The 19,816-nt window shown below is 36.9% G+C and overlaps 1 protein-coding gene and 1 long non-coding RNA gene across 8 annotated transcripts in view; one reads left to right on the top strand and one right to left on the bottom strand.

The window, feature by feature from the left end:
* Nucleotides 1–9,325, top strand: part of LOC132912339 (uncharacterized) — a 115,315-nt gene extending 105,990 nt beyond the window's left edge. For all 3 annotated transcript variants that reach the window (XR_009659180.1, XR_009659181.1, XR_009659179.1), the window contains one exon: nucleotides 8,899–9,325. This is a non-coding gene — a long non-coding RNA (uncharacterized LOC132912339). The remainder of the gene's footprint in view (nucleotides 1–8,898) is intronic.
* Nucleotides 9,326–9,490: 165 nt separating this feature from the next.
* LOC132912159 (uncharacterized) lies at nucleotides 9,491–19,776 on the bottom strand. Of its 5 annotated transcripts, none has more exons than XR_009659149.1 (19): nucleotides 19,361–19,776; nucleotides 19,099–19,286; nucleotides 18,847–19,023; nucleotides 18,627–18,766; nucleotides 18,343–18,539; nucleotides 18,129–18,259; nucleotides 17,906–18,016; nucleotides 17,508–17,822; nucleotides 17,343–17,436; nucleotides 17,192–17,267; nucleotides 16,847–17,110; nucleotides 16,592–16,774; nucleotides 16,007–16,159; nucleotides 15,774–15,907; nucleotides 15,365–15,700; nucleotides 13,561–15,280; nucleotides 12,703–13,428; nucleotides 12,202–12,364; nucleotides 10,965–11,095 (listed from the first exon to the last, which is right to left on the bottom strand). XR_009659149.1 is itself a non-coding variant. In XM_060969331.1 (18 exons), the coding sequence occupies exons 1-18, from the start codon at nucleotides 19,616–19,618 to the stop codon at nucleotides 10,881–10,883; spliced, it is 5,418 nt and encodes a 1,805-aa protein (XP_060825314.1). In that variant the 5' UTR covers nucleotides 19,619–19,776; the 3' UTR covers nucleotides 9,491–10,880. The 5 variants fall into 5 exon arrangements, 3 of the variants coding, with proteins under 3 accessions (XP_060825314.1, XP_060825316.1, XP_060825317.1); XR_009659150.1 differs by lacking the exon at nucleotides 10,965–11,095 and adding an exon at nucleotides 11,579–11,940; XM_060969331.1 differs by lacking the exon at nucleotides 12,202–12,364 and having other exon boundaries at nucleotides 9,491–11,095.
* Between the last annotated feature and the right edge of the window lie 40 nt (nucleotides 19,777–19,816).

The raw sequence follows: 19,816 nt of genomic DNA, 5'->3' as shown, positions 1-19,816 counted from the left end.
TTATCTAAATTACTAGGAAGTAGAATTACCTCCTTGTTGCAGCAATCCTTTCAGTCGTCAAATTGAACTGCGTTAGAATTTCTAGCGAAACTTTTACGGTGAATGTAAGATTATAGAGGGATTTTATAGGTTAGGGATTATGAAGAAATACCGATTCAAGAAGCTTCAAAATTTATAGTGACATTTGCAACATGGATATCAAATTATGGAAATATTTTAGAGATTAGAAATTGAAGGATTATCAGTTTGATGAGTGCTAGAATTTCTAGTAGAACGTATACGATGGATGTGAGGTTATGTATCTACCTTAAAGGTTAAGAGTCACAGAACTACTAATTTCAGTCGCGTTAGACTTTTTGGTGAAACCCACACGATGGATATACATTTTAGACGTTGGAAGTAAAAAAATTATTAACTCAAAGTGCATTAAAATTCTTTGCGCAAATTCATGCGCCATAAATGTAAGGTTATGTAACCGCACATGATCTAATATATATATATATATATATATATCCACATACATATGGACATAGATACGTAATATACATACATACATTATATACATACATTACACAATGTAATATACAGGGTGCGCCGTTAGAATCCGGACAAAAGAAGTTTTGTGCAGAAAGTTGTTTATTTAAGTCAATACACAAAAACACATGAAAATGTTGTTATATCTCATTTAAAGGGTCCTTGCTGAGAACTTTTATTCTATGTAACCACCCTCTGCCTCTATGACCTGCTCTATTCTTGCTCTAAAGCGCGAGCACGCTGACTTCAACTGGTCGCGTTTAATTGTCGCGAATTCTGACTCGATAGCAGCTCGTAGGGAGTTGACGTTGGGGTGCCTGCATTTATTAGTTTGTCTCTCGATAACGCCCCACACGTAATAGTCCAATGGGTTTAGGTCGGGACTGTTAGGAGGCCAGAAATCTTTCGACCAAAACATGTCCACATTGTCAGAGAGCCAATTTTGAACAAGATGACTTGTGTGAGCAGGTGCGCCATCTTGTTGAAATAAATACGGCCTTCCAGAAGCCGTAATTTCCATCCACGGCTTTATTACTGTCTTCAGGACCTCCAAATAAACCTCCTTTGTGATTCTTTCGCCTTTTTGGAAGAAGTGCGGAGGCATGACGTCGCCCTCACTTGAGACAACGCTCAAAACGTGAACACTTGCTGGAAATTTGGTTTTGCCCACAACAAAATTAAATTACCGTCGATCTTGGGTAGCTAAAGAATTTTATAATTTCGACCGGCGTTCTCCCGGCGCGAAGACTTTCTATAATCGCCGCTCTTCTATCGTATTCCGGGTTTTGCTTAACGAGTTCTGTCATTTTGAGGTTATAGAAGACTTATTGACATATTTAACTAACTTCAGAGTCAATCAGCACAAACATCTGAATTCTAATATGGTGGGAACTACAAATTGAATTCTGTCCGAATTCTAACGGCGCACCCTGTATATGCTAGATAACGTGTTGTTACATAACCTTACATTTAGGGTGTTACATTTTTTATTTTATATTATTTTATTGAATTATGTATAGTCCATCGTGATCCAATAGAACAAAAAGTGTTATGCATTTATTATTTCCTTATAAAACAAAAGAAACCTTTGGGACAACTTAATATAAAATATGTGTATATATGCGTATATCACCATAAATGTAAGGTTATGTGACAACACATGATTTAGCATATATATATATATATATATATGTATTTCCGTATGTGTAATATATATATGGTTTTCTTATAGGAATAATCCTAATTATACGATACAATAAATAACGAGCTGGTATTGTAACATTGTTGAAATTAAATGAAAACACTCGCATTTTTCATCTGTAATTACTTCCGTCCTTTGCAAGCTGAACTTACTATACTTACCAAAACTTGTACATGGTAAACCATACCTAACAACATCCGAATAGCATAACTCAGGACGTAACAAGAAAAATCGCCCGTACGATTAAGAATTTTCTATGGTGGCCGTGATGAATCTAGGAAGGAAGTCGTAAATAGAAGCGTTATAAAGGAAGCGCGTCAAACAAGCTGCTGTCCAGATTATGTTAGTCTCGAATTATGGCTGCTGGCATATTTCTTTTCGCGTTTTCTTCTCTCGCCTCTTCCTCTCTCTCCTCGCCTGGAATTCATTCGATTAGGAAGCTCTCGGCGCACTTCGAGCAGCGATTTTCTCTCGACTTTCACGCGATTTTCCCTCTCGTCACGTTTCACCAGATTCTCGGAAACTGTATCTAATTGCGAAATAACCTGGTGTGAGAATCGATCGTTTCGAAAGTCGAGCCGGTTTGTTTTACAACCGCGTCCCCAGGATTCCCGCGAATTTCCCACGCGCTCGGTAACTTTTATGCCGCAATAAAGTGACTATGGCGTGGTGTGTGAGTACGCGTCGCTATAAAATCGACACGATAAGCCGTGTAAGGTTTGTTGATTTTAATACAATTAGTTTTACGAGCATTTACATACAGCAATTCTTTGATAAAATTCCTTCGATTTAATGTTGATCGAGTTTTTAGTTCATATACAGGAAAAGTTTATTACTCGAGTTTCGTTTCTGTCAACAATTTTTTGTGCAACGAATAAAATTAACACTGTTAATGAATAACGTTATTGGAGCTCGTTCCTCGATCATAATTTCTGGCTCGATGAATAATATCAAACAATGAACGCTTTTACGTTTCAGGTAACTACATGTTTCAACAAATATCGTACCAAGCCTCGTTTACTTAAATTACTTGAATTTAGTCATTTAATTACAAGTTTCTGCTCGTACAAGTGAAGTTAGTTATAAAGTGAGCGCCAAGATTTGAAATTATTCAAATTCGAGTAATTGACGTTTAAGTGGTTACCTAAGGTAATGGAAAATAGTTATCCAAAACGAAATTTGTGTGAACCTTTATCAAACCAATGTTACCAACTACGAAACTAGAAATGTCATTATCTAATAATTATTCACTAGACTCCTAGTTTCAAATTAAGCAACAGTTGGAAGATTCTCAGTCTCGCTTGAAACTTGAAAGAATACCTCAAATCAAACGAAATAACAGGCAATCGAACGTAAGCAGAAAATATTTTCTCCGTCGATAACTGTTATCGGTAACCAAAACAAAATTCGTATCGTCGGTAATGGTTACTGGTAACCAAAGCAAACTTGCACCGTTTGTGTTGCTTATTGGTAATGAAAATTAAATTCCCATCGTCGATAATGGTTACTGGTTGCCAAAAATACTTTAATGATCCATAATGATTATTCATAATCAGAACAATTAAAAATCAATATTTTTTAATCATACCATTCTTTTTCTGAGAAATTTCTTCGAGATTTACCTATGATCAGCTTCCATTTGAATAAAAATCAATTTTTGCTCGATGATCTTCTCTAAAAAAATGTTTAAAATAACTGTTATTTTGTATCCCTGGCTATTAATAAATTCGTTGCATCAAGCTGCTTGCATAATCCTTGTAAATCCTTTCGAACAAATTGTATTCGTAACGCAAGAAATAACCTTTCCCATTTAGAAACATGGAAATCGAGGGGTAATTCTACAAGTTTGCGCACCTGTTCATAGGAATTCCTTCTTCCCTGAAAAGTTTCTTCATGGAGAAACGTCTGGCTGGATAAAATATCGCAATTCCGAGTAATAATGTTTGTTTAGTCCCTTTGGGAGTTGCGCGGAGCATTCGTAGCATCTCGAGAGCAATCTAAAGCCGCGGCGAGCGAAGTTGCACGCTCTCGGGTTCCCTGGTACCTTTTTTTTTTCCCCTAGCGCAGATGACGATCGCTTCTCGCTTATACGGCACCGCTCATAGATCTGCGAACGCGCTAAAATTACGAAGGGTGAATTGCACGGTGGCCGACAAAATCGTCGTTATGTCACGCTGGCAAGCTGTTAGAAGAAGCGTAGGAATGTCACGGATGATAGAAGAAGATAAAACGCGAGCCGCTTTCACGTAAAATTGTCAAATGTTCACTGATATTTGCCGAGGTTGTCGTCGGAGAAATTATCTGTTTAAATTCCCAACAGATGTTTATCCACGGCGATCATTAACTGTATTAACGTTCCTTGGAAGTGAAATTTTTTATTCATACGCGGATTTCTAGGAAATCTTTCAGCTTAGGTTCCTTTCCCCCCCTTTTTTATTTTTTTGCAAACTTCGGTTCAAATGAATATGGTTCAATAATTCGTTACTTGTTTTTTTAAGGTACGTAAGATTTAACATAAAATTATTACAAAGCGTTAAACTCAAGCTTTTTAATATTTTTCATGGAAACTTGTAATTATTGATTTTTTAATAGAACAATAAAAGGATAATGTCGGGGGATCTCTTACAGAATTGTACTAGTACACGTTAACGGAAATTTTACAAGTCACGGAGAATAAATTGCTAGTGCTTGAACAGCCAAGCAAAGAAAAATAAAACTTTGCTGATACATTTTGCAAATTGCGAGTTATTCGATCGTTCTATTTAATAACATCTCTCTCTCTCTTTTACATAATTAACATCTTGCATAATTTACCAATATTATTATTGAAACTTTACAAATGACTAACTCCAAGTTACCAATCCTCGAGAAAAAGTAACTATTTCGATAATGAAGAAGGATAAAATTTTACAAATTACAAGTTATTTGACCATTCTTATTAACGATTTCGCTATTCGTCCATTATCCAGAGAAATTTCAAGTCCGATAGTTATCTGGAATTCACAAGATTGCTCTTCACTTCATGCATCACCTGCATTCCAACGATTACGTCGAAACAAGAGTAAATTGCCGATGCTGGTAAAACCGTTTCGTCGCGCTCACGACTCGCGGAAAGAAACGGAGGAATGTCAGGGTGGAAAAAAGCTGGCGAAACACGTGGCTTTTCGTTCAGATAGCTCGGGATACGGTGATTCCACAAGTCTCCGTTGAGAACTGGCTAATAGAGCCGCGGAACACTGCAGCCAGGTTAAATGAACTCGTTAATTGTTCTTCCGCAATAGTGCATTGCAATGCGCAGCGGAGTGCATCGGTTTAAATCCAGTTGTTACCAAGCAACCGGTCGTCGTTTCGTTATGAATCTTGAATCGGAGAAACGTTGCTCCGCAACAGGTTTTTTTCCCCTCCAATGAACGCGTGGAAGTTACTAGAAAAGTTTCTTTGATGAGTTACATTGGTTGGTTGATCAATTGAATTGTTTCCTTGTGATTATTTTCTTATGCTCTTTGCAATTTACGTTAATAGACGAGGATCAATTGAAGTGTAAAATTTAACATTCTATTCAGCTCGATTCGGGAAACGAAAGATTGACGAATAATTATTTGTAAATGTTGAAGTAATTACTTCAAGAAAAACTCTACATCTTTATTTATCTATATCCGTGACCTGGAGACCTCTATTACGCAAAAAATAGAATTTAGTGAAACAAAAATATTCTAAATAAGGAGAGCTCCATATTATTGTGCCCTTGAATATAAATTATGTTTTAACAAAGGAACTAATAAATGGATTTCTATTTATGTTCCTTGTAACCTTTAGCTAGACCTATAAGGTTAACTCTTTTGCTAATGTCCTTTTGCTATAAATATATGAACGTGCTCCCTATCGATTTTATTGTATTGTAACACTAAAAGAGTAAGCATAAACTTATACATTATACTTATACCTTTATTTATTTCAATATTTTTTTATTACAAATTCATCCACTCGTTCTTCTATCAGTCAACCTCAACAGTACATATATATATATATTTTATATATATAAATAAAACTAAAATTAAATAAATTTTATATTTTTAAATATATTTTATATATATATATAAAATAGTGTGTGTGTGTGTGTGTGTGTGTGTGTGTGTGCGCGCACAAAATACTCCTCCAACTCGAATTGTCGAATCCTCTTTACGAAGAATTTTCACTGAATTTGTGTGAAACAAATATATCGCACATTAAATTAACCTTCTCTGGACAGAAAATCGGCAAAATTAGATGCATCAGGTTGTCCGAAAAGTTTCTTTCGTTTCATAGGGTGATAATAGATGAAGAACAATTTCTGTTTTATATTATTTTATTGAATTGGACATGATCCATTTCTTTCTATCTCTATTATTATGTTCGTGTACAATTCAATAAATTAATATAAAAGAAAAAACATTGTGCGTCTATTATTTTCTTATAAAACGAAAGAAACATTTCGGACAACCTAATATGATCAAAGATAAACGTAGAAACACATAGATGGAAAAGTTCCTAAGAAAGACGAGGAACAGAAGTGGTTGTTCCTCTTAGAGTGTTCGTAAAGGGAGAGGAGAAAAGTCGATGTAAAGTGCGACGGTTCATCATTCTGTGAATAATACGCCGTTCTTTCTCTTTGCCAGTGCTGCAGAAATGCCGATGGGCACACAAATCTGGCTCGTTTGATCTCGCTTGAAATAGTAAGGCCGCACGACATCCGCGATGCTCTCTTTCTTCTCTCTACATTTTTTTCATTGCGCCTCTTCTCCAACGAAGTTTTCATCTCGCGACGAGCAGTCGTTAATTGTACTTTTAAACACGAACGTTATTTAATGGTTGGGCGGAACGAGGTATTTTTTAATGTCCCTGTGCTTGTAAATTGTTGCATATCATTTTTATTTATTTATCGTTGGATTTTCGTACGTCGGAATTGACTCAAATTATGTAGAAATTAATTCAGAGCACCTTTTTGTTTTTAAGAAATTGTTTCGTTGGAAAGGAACTATTCATACGAACTTTGGGTGTCCGGGAAAATAATACGTATCGTATTTGTATAATACGTTATATATGTATTAATTTTCAATGGTAAGATAAGTTTCTTAAAATGAAAATTTCGTGGAGATTAATTTAAAACCTGGTCTTTTTATTTCTTTATAGAAATTCATTTATTGGAAAGGAATTATATTCGTATGAACTCCGAATGTTTAGGAAAGTATCATGTATTATGTTTCTATGTTGAAATTTCTAGTAATTCAGCTGTAATATATACGTCGTTTCATTTAATTGTATCGATCTTGAATGGTAAAGTAAGTTCTTTGAAGTAAGTCTTATTGAAGTAAGAGTGGGAAGTTTTTGAACATCCGTTAGATGGTTAGAATTATAGGAACAGTTGCACCATCTAGCGGCAGCGGATGTTAACTAGAATGACCGCTACATATTACCATACGTCATATACGTATGACTGAGGCTTATAGAGTGCATAGATAACCGTAATTAAAATCATGAACGTTCCGCTATATAGAGTCGGTTTTTATGCATCATCGATTTTTCTTATCTAATAGCAAACAGTTTATTTTCAAATTCCAACTATATCTACATACAGCATTTTCTCCATTACCTAAATTGCATCGGTATAAAAAGAAACTTTCACAAATAAAAAATAATTTTGAGAAATACAAGAAGCTTCATACTTTTCTTAGAATCTTCCAATGAGCTATAATTTTTCAAAGAGTTCAATATATTAATTACATTAATTATTTTAATTTAAAATTCTGAAACTACTCTTTCATAAGAAAAAAGAGGTTAATACATATTTTTCGAAAGTGTCGTCTTCTCTTTTAAAATTACAAACATCGAAGTAGCCCAAGGGTTAGTCCAACAGTGTCCGATAAGTCAACGACTTAACGTGTCTTCCGACTGACGTAAATTCGTAATGCGTAATGCGCGTGGGTGCATGGCGGCTGCACGCGATGCGAATATCTACGCTAAGGTGCATGCCAATGTCTAATATTCCACGCATCGTTGATCTCCTTTCCGGCGCTAGCTCGTTACAATGTGCTAACTTCCGTTGGAGATCTTTGTACCTTCGAAATTTTATGCAATCATTGGATTCAGCGGCTCGAATTCGAACTTGGCGTTATCTAATCATAATTCAAAGTGAAGTAACAGTTTCTAACGGTAATGTCGACGATCAAGTTTACTTAACAGTTACTTAACATTCTAATGGTTGCTATGTTTGGACAATCTCGTCTATATTTCTCGTCTGTTTTATTTGTAGCTAAATAGTCCGTGAAATATGTCACTACAAATAATTTAATCTTCTGTAATCGATACTTTATTTGCTTTATGAAAGTACATTGATTACCATTCCAAGAACTAGTGATCGTCATAAATGGCAAATAAAAACGTAAATAAATATAGTTACACCGGATATATACCTCTGAATAACTTTACGTAAAAGTATTAAATTCCTAGCAATTATAAAATTACAGAGATGGTAAAATACAATAATTAGTATCGTAATTTTAATAAAATCTACTTCGTAAATTACTCATTATCAGAGGCAGTTAAATCCCGTAGATATTGAAATAAAATGCGAATCGCGTTTTATAATTTTAAATTGCGTCCCAGATATCGATGCGTGTACGAAAATGTCGAATGTTTCAAAATCGTGTAACAGATCGAGAGCAGCGACCTCGTTCGTAGTTATGCAATACTGCTACGAGAGTCGCATTTTCTGCGAAACCGGAAACCCGGTATAGCGTGTCGCCTCGATTCGATCCATCGACGAGCGAGCGTCCCGCCCCGTGAAATAATTCATGCGCCTGAGGATAGCGGCAACGGCGCTGGCATGAGAAATCGCAGCGCCGCCGATCTGGCGCCTGATCATCGAGAATATGTCAGATCGATCTGTTCCGCGATGCATACAAATCGTACGGATCGTGACTACACGAAATCCCTGTATAGTCTCTTTGTTTATTCCTAATAGCATGTCTCTAGTAACGTCTCTAGTAATTACGTCGATTTCCTTGGTGTCCATCGTTTCTTACACGCCCTTACATCAATATACATAATTGAAAGAACATATGTTTAGAACGATCCTCGTTTATTTGATGTGATATCTTAATCAACTGTTTGAATAATCTTTTTAGGATGCTATAAGGCAGCACCATCGGGGTCTACATGTGATTTTGGACGATTTTGGACGAAAGAAAAGTGAAATAAGTTGGAACGTTGTAAAATATTGAAACTCTCGAATACCTGTAATTGTTTAGAACAATTTATTATAGTAAAGAGAAAGCGGCGGAAAGTGATGCTATAAGGCAGCACCATCGGGGTCTACATGTGATTTTGGACGATTTTGGACGAAAGAAAAGCAAAGTGAAATAAGGTGGAACGTTGCAAACTATTGAAACTCTCGAATACCTATAATTATTTAGAACAGTTTATTATAGTAAAGAGAAAACGGCGGGAGGTATCAGTTTCTGGAAATATATTTAAATTAATTCTATCTTTGGTAATCGTTGTACGTAACACACGATGTAACAAATTATCTAATAAACCAGTTTTCAGTTTCCAGCTCATACTCCTTCATTTTTATGAAATCTCCAACGCTACAGAGACAAATTGCTCCAAATTCGATAGAAAAATACCGTATCTTCTATAAAGTGAAAGAAAGCAGCTTCATTGCAAAATTGTATCATCAAAAGTGAACGACAAGGAAGGACATAAAAACGCAGGATCTTTGGTAAAAATGCATATCTGCTTTTATTGAAAAAAAAAAAAAGATTCAAAGAGAAAAGGTGTCTCCGTGTGTAATATGGTATCGCGTATCAGACAATAAGATCGTCGATCAAGAACTGTGCTTTTAAGCTAGCGATGACGATCGTGGCGACGCGATGCGACGAGAAACGTCTCGCGTCATTATCGATCTTTGCTGGGTCACACAGAGAAAACGATTCAGTTGATCGATCTGTGATTCGGGCAAGTATTTGCGTCGGGCACTATGTGCGTCACAGCCGCCATGATCGTTTTCGCGATTACGTGTCGGTGGGCCGTTGTTTTTACAATACCGACCTCTTCGACGGGAAAATTCGTTCCTACTATATTTATAGATATACATATACATACATACACTTTATATTTATATAACATATTATATATCTACGGCTCGCTGTGTCTCGAGAAAAATGCCACGCGTCACCCACCCCTCACTCTCTCAATCTCACTCTCACTCTTTCTCTCTCGCGAACATTTTACCTATTAGTATCAATTTTTCGCTGTTCGTCTGTTCCGTATGTGGAAGAAGAGAAACGCGAACGTAATACGCCCGTGAAGTAATATATTAAAAATACAAAGTCGACTAGGCGCCGACACGACGACAATATCATCACTCCTTCTCGTTACAACGTTGCCAACGTCGTTGTCGAACTACGCTGGCTGCCCTTGTATTATTCGTTCGTCTCATAATATATCTTCTTTTGTCGTTTGATGATCGTTCGTAACAATTAGGCGCAACTCTGTCGTCGGGACCCGTAAGATCGTCAACTGCTTTCGGTTCGTCGTGTGTTCACGCGCATCGGCCGTGGCAAAAATAGCGGAATTCTCTTAACGGCTAGTCACGCGAAAGAACATGACACGTGTTCTTTCTTATTTGTGATGCATGAAAAGAAATGATCCACGTACTGTTTGGCGAACGTGATACAACTATATTTTTCATGGTAAATCGCGACCTCGAGATCGGCTCTGCGCGTGTACATCAACGTAATGTGTGCGTACATCGGTGTACGCAATCACGAGTAAATGGATAACGCGTTGATACAAATATCTCTTGGAAATTAAAACCAATGTTCGTGGCGCGAAAGTTATACATCTTCAAAGAAGATAATCAGCAGACAATTTAACAATATAGTAGTAATATATTATTGTCTGATCTATAATAAAGGTTCCTTTTGTTTTATCCAAAGAAAAGAAGAAAAGAACGGCTTTCAAAATCTCTCATTAATTCCGTGTGAAGTCAAACAACACACGCACACGCGCTTGCGCGACCATAGCAGCCGTGATAATGGTAGTGGTGATAGTAGTAGTAGTAGTATTAGTAGTAGGGGACATCTAATGTTAGTCGAAAGAGAAATCAATTCGCAGCTATCACAGCGGTAGCCGCCGAGGAGGACGACGACGAGGATGACTTCTTCTTTAGTACGATGTCCTTGATATTGAGATTGACCTTCTCCTTGCGCGGCGGCGGCACTGACTGCAGGCAAAACCTCTTGAACGCCTCTAGTTCACGCTCCGCGTCGTCCATTTCCCCGTCCTCGAGGTCTATATCTTTGGGCGTGAATACGCTCTCTGCAAAAGACACGCTCTGAATACTAGACATTGATGGCTCTAACGCAGGGTAATGGAGAAAAAGTCTGTTTTTTTTTATTTTGGCTGTTTCTTTGGAATTTCTCGCATTTCAAGTTTTTATCTTTCTTTTCTAATAATTATTGATTTTAATGTATTTGAACTGTGACAAATTGTAGGTATGCAATAAAGATATAAATAAATAGCGTTAACATTTGAATAGAATAAAAGTAAAGAAACTTAACTTAAAAATAGATAGAATCTTGATGGAATTACGATAAGACATATGAAATAGAGCAACAGGCAAATTTCGATTAAAGATTTGGGAGGAAACGTAGCAAGAACTGAAGAGACGAGTCAATTTCTAAAGACATCGTCGTCGGCGATGACAAAAGAGAACGCTTCACGTGATCCATAAGCATGCAACAGCTTGTTTTCAATTGTTTGGTAACACAGCGGTTCTCGAAACACAACAAGAGATCGTGATATTGGAAAAATATCATAATTTTATTGAAATGCGTTATCAAAAAACCATTTCGTATACTTTGTCATCGATCACTTAGGATTAGTCAAACATACCACAATTTGTGATTTTAGACAAATAGTAGCCATATGTAGAACTCGTTGCCATGGTCAATGAACTTGACAAAGCGGCAATCTCTCGAGTGATTTACGTATCTTTTCTTTATCTTTCACCTTTTTCCTTTTCTCTGTTTCCTAATACAAGATCAATTAAAAGCTTCCGTTCACATCTAATCGTCTAATATGCGCGAAGTATTCTCTCTAAAAACGTCATGCTTAGCATCGAAATGTGTCTCGCGACTTATACGTCGTTGGAGGATACGTAACTAGAAAGGAAACAAAGAAAAAATATAATACAATATAAGAGGAAGTATAATACAAAAGATGTATGTAAGCGAGACGTCTCTAAAATATAAGGAGAAAAGAGGGCTATAAACTATCCTAAGATCGAGTAGTGGTAGTTTGTTATGTGGCAGATGTGATCACTACAAGTACAAAATTCGATGGATCAGTAGTCACCTGATTGGTCAAACAGAAAATATCAAGTCGGGGCGCGCGAAGGAAAATAAAGAAAAGATAGTGCTCACTGGCTAAAGTTCTCTTCCGGACAATCCCCCGAGAAATTCGTGGCGGCCAATTTGAGGAGATCTCGAAGTGTACACATCCCCGGTACATTCGATTAAATTTTCTCTCTTTCGAACTATAGCCTGCGACCGAGACTTGGGTCCTAACGCGGTACACTGTCCACTCCTGACGGGAAACGAAACGAAAGAAAAACCGTCGTCAGTTTGACTTAGCCTAACGATCTTACACGTCCAATTTTTTAAAATACTTTTTACATGTCGGCTGTGTACGATATATATATACATATATATATTATCTCTAATCAATGTCTCCTTATAGTATATGCTAATCTTTCATTCTTTAGATATAAACAGAAGACAAAGAAGAAAATAAAAATAAACAAAAGGAGAACAGTTTTGTCTCATACCGGGAGCGAGAAATGCAGCCCGGGTGTGTGTTAAGGAAAACAAAAAAATGAAAGAAGCAAATTTACATGTTAAATTCTGATTATTGTTGTTTCTCACCAACGAGGTTCCAGTCATCTCCGCATTGTCTCGTGCCGATATCGCGCTTCTTCTTTTTCTTGCTCTTGCCGCTAGACGATGCCGCTATCGAGGCGTTTATCGCTTCTCGAACAGCCGTTTTTGCACACTGCACATCCTCCATGCACGGTTCCGTCCTAACTTTTGTCAACGTCACGCTAGTCCCCTTTAGGTTGATTCCGTTCTCCGGTATAGGTTGACCATTCGTTACTTTACTGATTTGTATATTAGCCAAACCGCTTAGAGTTGTACAGTCTGGCGTCAGTCTACTCCTCAACTCCGCCAAACTCGACGGGATAATACCATTAGCGTGTTTCAAGCTTGAGTTTTCCATCGACGTTTTCGACGACAGATCACCTTTCACGATGTAATCTGGCTTTGGAGGGGATGTAAGGCCTGCGTTGATCGCCTGTTGCAACGCAGGACTCCTAATGGTGACCATACCATTCTCTGATACTTTTATAATTGCCGCCTGTTGTGTAGGTGGCACCTTCATCGGGCCAAACGCCGGGTTCCTTATGGTTACCATGTTGGTACTTGGGTTGTGAAGTATTCTGGCAGGCTCATCAGCATGATCGTTCACAAAAGGATCATTATTTTGTATTGTTGGTTGATGTGACGTATTGTTAGAATTTAATCCGTTTTTATTCTTCTTTTTCTTCTTCTTACTGCTAGTGCTCTGACTTTGTTGCGTTTCTTTAGTCACATCTAGGATAGGACATCGTTATTATTACAAAGATATATAATTATATTATTAGAAGCTATTATTAAATACTATGAAACAACTGGTAAAGTTAGATGAAATGTTAGAAATAGAATATAGAATATTTATTATCTCACCTTTTTCTGCCGGTTTAGGTAATAGATCCTGCTTCAATTTTCCAGTGTCCACAACTATTACATTACCACCCGCCTGAGAACTCGCGTAACTTGATTGAACGCCACTCATAGGTGCTGCGATTATCGTAGTTTGCTTAGGCGGATTTACTGGTTTAGGCAGTGGAGCTGATCTGATTGGCAAGGGTTTCGCAGGAGCGTCAACTTTAGTTATCGTAATACCGGGTGGCAGCTTTAAATTCTCTATGTTAATCTTCGAATTTGCGCCAATATCTTTGAACTGACTGCTCAATGGCGAATTAATTCTTTCCGTGGATGCCGAATGCAGTTCCTGTCGTTGTTTGATCGTCGTCTGATTTATTAATTTACTTTGAATTTTTTGGTTGTCACCTTTCATTTGTTTAATAGTAATACTAGTAGATGTGTTCTTACTGCTTTTGTTGGAACTTAATTGCCCATTTCTCTCTTGCGACTGTATTTTCGTCTTTTTGTTGTCGCTACTGATATTAAAGTTCTGTGACTTTTGCGAAACTGGAGTTTGAGTTGGCGTATTAACTTTATTCTGTTTCTTTCCACTTATGTTCTGCGATTGATTCTTATTCTTATTTACGACGTTCTGTTGCAGCACATTCTCCTTGTTTTCTATATTTTTCTTGTCTTTCTTAGATTTCGTTTTTATTTCAGTAATATTCTGCTGCTGAATCTTTTTCTCGTCTACTTGCTTCCCTTTGCTCTTTTCATTGTTCGACTGTTGTTTCATATTGTTCTTGTTGTCACAAATTTTATTCTGCGTCTGCTGTTTCGAATTGTTCGTTTGATGCTGTTTGTTCCCCTGTTGCAACGAATTATTGTTATTATTGCTAGTATTATTATTATTGTTGTTATTATTTACTTTGGCTTTCTTTTTCTTCCCGTAGACGTTCTGAGTTTGTTCGTTCTCCAGTTTCAAGCCGGTTACCTCTTTCGTCTGACCATTCACCAAAGTGAATAGAACTTTATCTTCAGCCGGTGTTTGACCTTTCAACGTGATCGTGACTGTCGGTTCCGCGCTATTAGACTCCATGACTCTCTTAATTGTCACGATCTGCGGTTGAGCCTCCGTCTGAACCGGTTTCTTTGTCTCCTCTTTTGCCTTCACCTCCTCCATTTTTTTCATTTTCTTTTTCAATTTTTTCCTTTCTTTCTTGGTCAAACTTTTATCATCCAAGTCGACAGTCAATGATTTGTCCATTGCGTTATTTTTCACATTTATGCTATTGCTATTGTTTGTCTGTATTTTGTTATTTTTATTGCTAACTTCAGTTTTATCGCTTTTGTTCGCAGGTTTGTTGTTCACCTGGCCAGAAACCATCAATTTCTCGGCTTTACTAATACTTTTGCTCTTTACATTGGTATTCACAGGCGCAGTCTTCGTTTTGCTATTTATACTACTGGTACTACTACTACTGCTGCTAAAGCTACTGCTACTAGTGTTACTACTATTGCTACAGACTTCTTGTTTGTCTTTCTTTTTATTACTTAATTGCTTTACAGTCGGCAATGCTACTGGGGGTGACGTAGGTAAAATAGATACTTCGGGTAGGTTACACTGAGGTAATAATCTTTGAGGAACAGGTTTTTGTGGGTCTACGACGGTGATCGTTACTTCCGGTGTCTTTTTTTGTAACTCTATCAGTTTTAATTTTTCTGCTTCTTGCCTATCTCTTTTAAGCTTTTCTTCCAGCTGTAACAAATAAATGATCAAAAGTTAATTAATCTTACGTAAATATCCAAAGAAAATAAAACGTTAACCTCTATTTATATTCACCTTACGTTGCTTCTGCCTAGCTTTTTTCTCGGCCTTTTTATTATTATCTTTCTTTCCATTCTGATTGCCCTCAATAAACTCAAGCAACTCCTCTAGATCTCTTTGATCTCGTTGATCCACCTGTATCGCAGGAACAGTCGAAATTGGAGTATTCAATCTCGGCGCTGCATTTGTCGCTGCCTTCGTTTCCGTACTTGTATCAGATACCACCGATTCTGAGGGACTTTTTGAAGGGCTACACGTGGCTTTACACTTTCTAGCTTTTTTCTTCGTTAGTAATTGCCGCAACCGTTCTCTCATTTCATTATAATTTCTACTAACTGGTGCTACCGAAGGCTGAAGAAAAATATTCATTCATAATATAACGCAGTAGGTTATACGTAAACTCCGAATAACGAAGACTACTTACAACTCCATGACCAAATACTTCGCAATAACAACAGTCGCAATGTCTACTGGAATCCCTTTGCGCGGAACTGCTGGTAGAACAAGAGTCTTCCTGACTACTTCCGGAATCCGAACAATCCCCATCTCCGGAACTTACTAAAATGATGCAGAAATTTCATATATATTATTTCTCTGGTAAAATAAAAAAATAATTATGAAACAAAAAACTTTAAAAATAGTTCAGCGAATACTGACAGTCGTTGCAAGAGACTCTTTTAATGTGCTCGACATTAGCCTGTTTGTGACAGGCGTGCGACGAATGATTGCTGTGACTATGAGATCTATGGGTAGGACCCGTGTTTTTTACCAAGTCTGGAAGGGACCCATGTGTATGTGAATGAGTGGTACCTATAGAAGTCCAAAAAATACATGTATATACATATAAGCTCGTGAGATTAAAAGAAATAAATTATTTAAATTTCGACGAGTACTTAAAAAGTTGAACACTAAATGATTATTAATTGAAAAATGTTTGTAGAAAACACTGAACAACCCTGTATGTGCCACTTCTTAATGATAAAAAAAATTGAATGTTCCATTCATTTAGATGTAGATAAACGGAATAGACAAATGCTAAGAAATCATTAACTGACGTTTATTGGCATTTATATTTTTTTTTACATTTTCTAGCATTATTAATAACTATTTAGAAAGGGAAATGGCACTTAAATTCTATACCACTTTTCATTTTCATTGGTATGTAGAACATTTTCCAATAGAAAAAACAAAAATTTTTAATTTTGACTCTACAAGCTGTAATGACTCATTATGTATATTTACCCTGATGCGTTGTATGATTGTGAACGGTATTCGGTGTCTGCGTTGTAGAATGCCTCGTCTGTGTTTGAGCAGACTGCGTAGAACCAGTTTTTACTGCAGGTTTATTTGGTTCCTGATTAGCCTTCACGATAGGAGGCGACGGTGGCTTTGGATGATCATTTGATGTGACTGGTTCAGGTACAGCTATATTATTATAAAACATAAAGCTTTTTATTGCAATAAAAAATAAGATTCTTTTTACTTCATTGCTCTTACATTTTGTTAGGCATGGACAAGTGTCCCATATCTTCCGTTTGGAGTTTAGTAAACACAAACAAGGTGGATTTTCTAGCACCACTTTTCTCTCTGTTATTTCTTTCACATGCTGATATACACATGAACAAAGTTGTGGATCGGGCGTCCTTAAATCAACATCTTCATTTTCGTTTCTTATTTCATTGCCGTCGCTCTTTATTTCCTTTATCTCCAGATCTTCTATTTTTTTCTTTACTTGCGTTGCCGAAAAATTAGCCGTATCTTCTACAATAAAATTAAATGAGTAAAATTAAGTAATATATTTGGCATAAATTCCACTATTTTCCACGTTGTAAGGATTTTTACCTAGGAATCCATTTGTAAGTTGTGGAAAAGGATTTTCTAGTGGTAATAATATATTTTCTGCATCACTTTTATTAATCTGTAAGTTAATTCGGTTAATTACTGATGTTATATTAATAAGAAAGTAACAACAAAGAAACAAAAATATTCTTACACTAGAAGATATCGCAGGTCCTATACACATATGACATTCACAGCTTTTTTCTTCTTCTATATTATTCTCTAAACAAGTTCCTTCAATATGAGCCCTTTAAAAAGAATCCATAGATTAATAAGAACTCAAAATGCTTATAATTGCCATAGATATAGTGAGAAGTACCTCACTGATCTCATTGCAGACTGTACTAAATGGCAAGTTGCACAAGCATAATCAAAGAAATCTTCCTGTCCATTAGTATAAATGTCCGCGGTCGGTTGTGCGTCTGTTACATCAGATAATTTCTGACGTAGAGACTTTACAACCTTGCTCCAGTCATCCAATAAAATTTGTAATATCTCGATACTTGGAGGCATATTGGGTGAATCCAAACTTAAATCCGGTGTAGGACTTAAAGGCCTGCTGTCCACCTCTGATACGCTAACTTTTTCTTGCGAAGTAATCGTTGAAAGTTGACCATTCGCTTCATGCAATTCACTGAAACAAAAGAAGACATCAAACCATTGATTCATAAATATATACAAGGCAATATGCAGTACTTTATTTTTATATGAACATACTTTTCAACGTCGGTCCATTTATTTAACATACGCGGTTCCATAAGTTTCCTAGTTGCTGTGAACACTTCCCTTACTTGCCTAAGATGGGTCATTCGACATGCTTGTTCTGCACTGAAATACGCACCGCTTATGAAACTTTGTTCATAGATTTTCTTTCCTGGGATTGTGATCAGTCGATATATAGTTGTGTTATTGTTAAAATATAATTCATATAATCACTTACTTGTACTTGTCCATCCACGATTCAGTTTCTGCCCATAGATCTCTAATTACCGTCATTTCTTTCTCAAACCATAAATACCGATGGAAAAGACGCTGGTATTCCGAGCTTTTTAAGGGCAAAACTTTCTTTAACTATAAAACATAAAATATATATTTTAACATCTATTGGACATTATAAATAAATTAAAATATTAATACACTATAAGTTCCTTTACCTGGCCAATAAAAGGTGACAGACTGTTTTGTATAAATGGATCATCATATATATAAATCTGATACAATTTTTTAATAAAAGCAGCCCATGGTAAAGGAAATTTATAATTGAACTTGCCCAAATGATCCTTTAAAAGTTTTACAAATTCAGAAATCTTCACTGCTGTTGTTATTAATGCATCATAATCATCTAAAAGGCCTATAAAAAGAGATACATGGAATTATTTACATCAACTAGCAGAGGCAAATTATTTAATTACAGGTATAATATTATATTTATATTAACCTATAAGAAAAATTTCTGGTAAATTATTTACACTAAGATGTTGTAAAAGATTTAATAATCGAACTTTTATTTCTACAACAAACTCCTGTGCCAGGCTTACTAGCCTCATAAATAATTGATGAGGATTCCTTTTACACAGTCTGAAAAAAAATTCTATATTTAGCTTCATAAACATCAAATCACACTCAGTAATTATCCTCACATCAACTATTGAACTTACTGCAAAACAATCTTGTGCGTATCATCCGCTGAAAATGGAGTTTGTTGAAACTCTAAACCTCCAAGGAAACAAGAAGCTTCTAAGGCAACATTAAAGGAACCCCTTATATGTTGACGTAACTCTGCCCATAGATTTTGGAATTTCATGGCTTTATGTAACTCCTCTCTAAGCAGTTCCCTGCGTTACAGGCAACCGTTAACGCCATCCACCAATACCGAATCACTCCCCATTCAATGACAATACAACAATTACCTTTTTGCTTTGCATACATCGCATGAACACATTTCCTTACCCCTGAAAGGGTTGTCTATGTTCACAGCGGTACTTGGATTTTCGACAAGCGACTCAGGCCTCGTTTGCATCGCATTCAGTTCCATGCTATGGGAAGCCCTCGCGCCCTTGATAAACTCATCCACTACGCTTTCGTCAAGTGTCACGCTCTGCAAGTAGAACGTGTTCGTGGTTGACGATTGTTGTTGCGGGATGAAACGGTGTTCGCTAGAAGAAAACATACCGCGACAGGAACCGAGTCCGCGACTGGGATCGAGTCCGCGACAGGAATCGAGTCCGCAACAACGAGAGAGCGTACAGCATCCTCCGTGTAATTAACAGTCCGTTCGCTTTCCTGTCGCGTGAAATCGCCTTCAACGGTAACACATCCATCGCAGAGAATGTCGTCAGTGTGTTTCTTAACAAGAACGTCATCCATCGCTACTACGTTGCTTTCTATCGTTCCGTTGCACTGACCGTCCTCGCCGTCGCTGCCGCTCATTCTGTCGCCGCGTGATACCGCTGCCACACCGACCTATCGTTTGCCGATACCTAAATCGGGCTGAACGATAATTGATGCGTATATTCACGGGTTTTTCTTGGAACCGCGTAAACACCTAAACTGCATTCAATCAACATTCGCTCAATATGGCGTCTCGCGTGCTCATCCCATGGTTCAACGTCTCGTCGTAAGGTGACG

This window comes from Bombus pascuorum, chromosome 11 (assembly GCF_905332965.1).
Source record: "Bombus pascuorum chromosome 11, iyBomPasc1.1, whole genome shotgun sequence".
In the NCBI taxonomy this organism is placed as follows: Eukaryota; Metazoa; Arthropoda; class Insecta; order Hymenoptera; family Apidae; genus Bombus; species Bombus pascuorum.
This window is presented reverse-complemented; position numbering and strand designations above follow the sequence as displayed.

Bases quoted from the DNA above. Each gene is read 5' to 3' on its own strand.
- LOC132912159 (XM_060969331.1), bottom strand. From the start codon at position 19,618: ATGAGCGGCAGCGACGGCGAGGACGGTCAGTGCAACGGAACGATAGAA. The intron at 19,024-19,098 runs GTAATTGTTGTA...CCTGTAACGCAG, and splicing joins GATGTATGCAAAGCAAAAAG to GGAACTGCTTAGAGAGGAGT. The intron at 17,437-17,507 runs GTACTTCTCACT...TTCTTTTTAAAG, and splicing joins TCTGCAATGAGATCAGTGAG to GGCTCATATTGAAGGAACTT.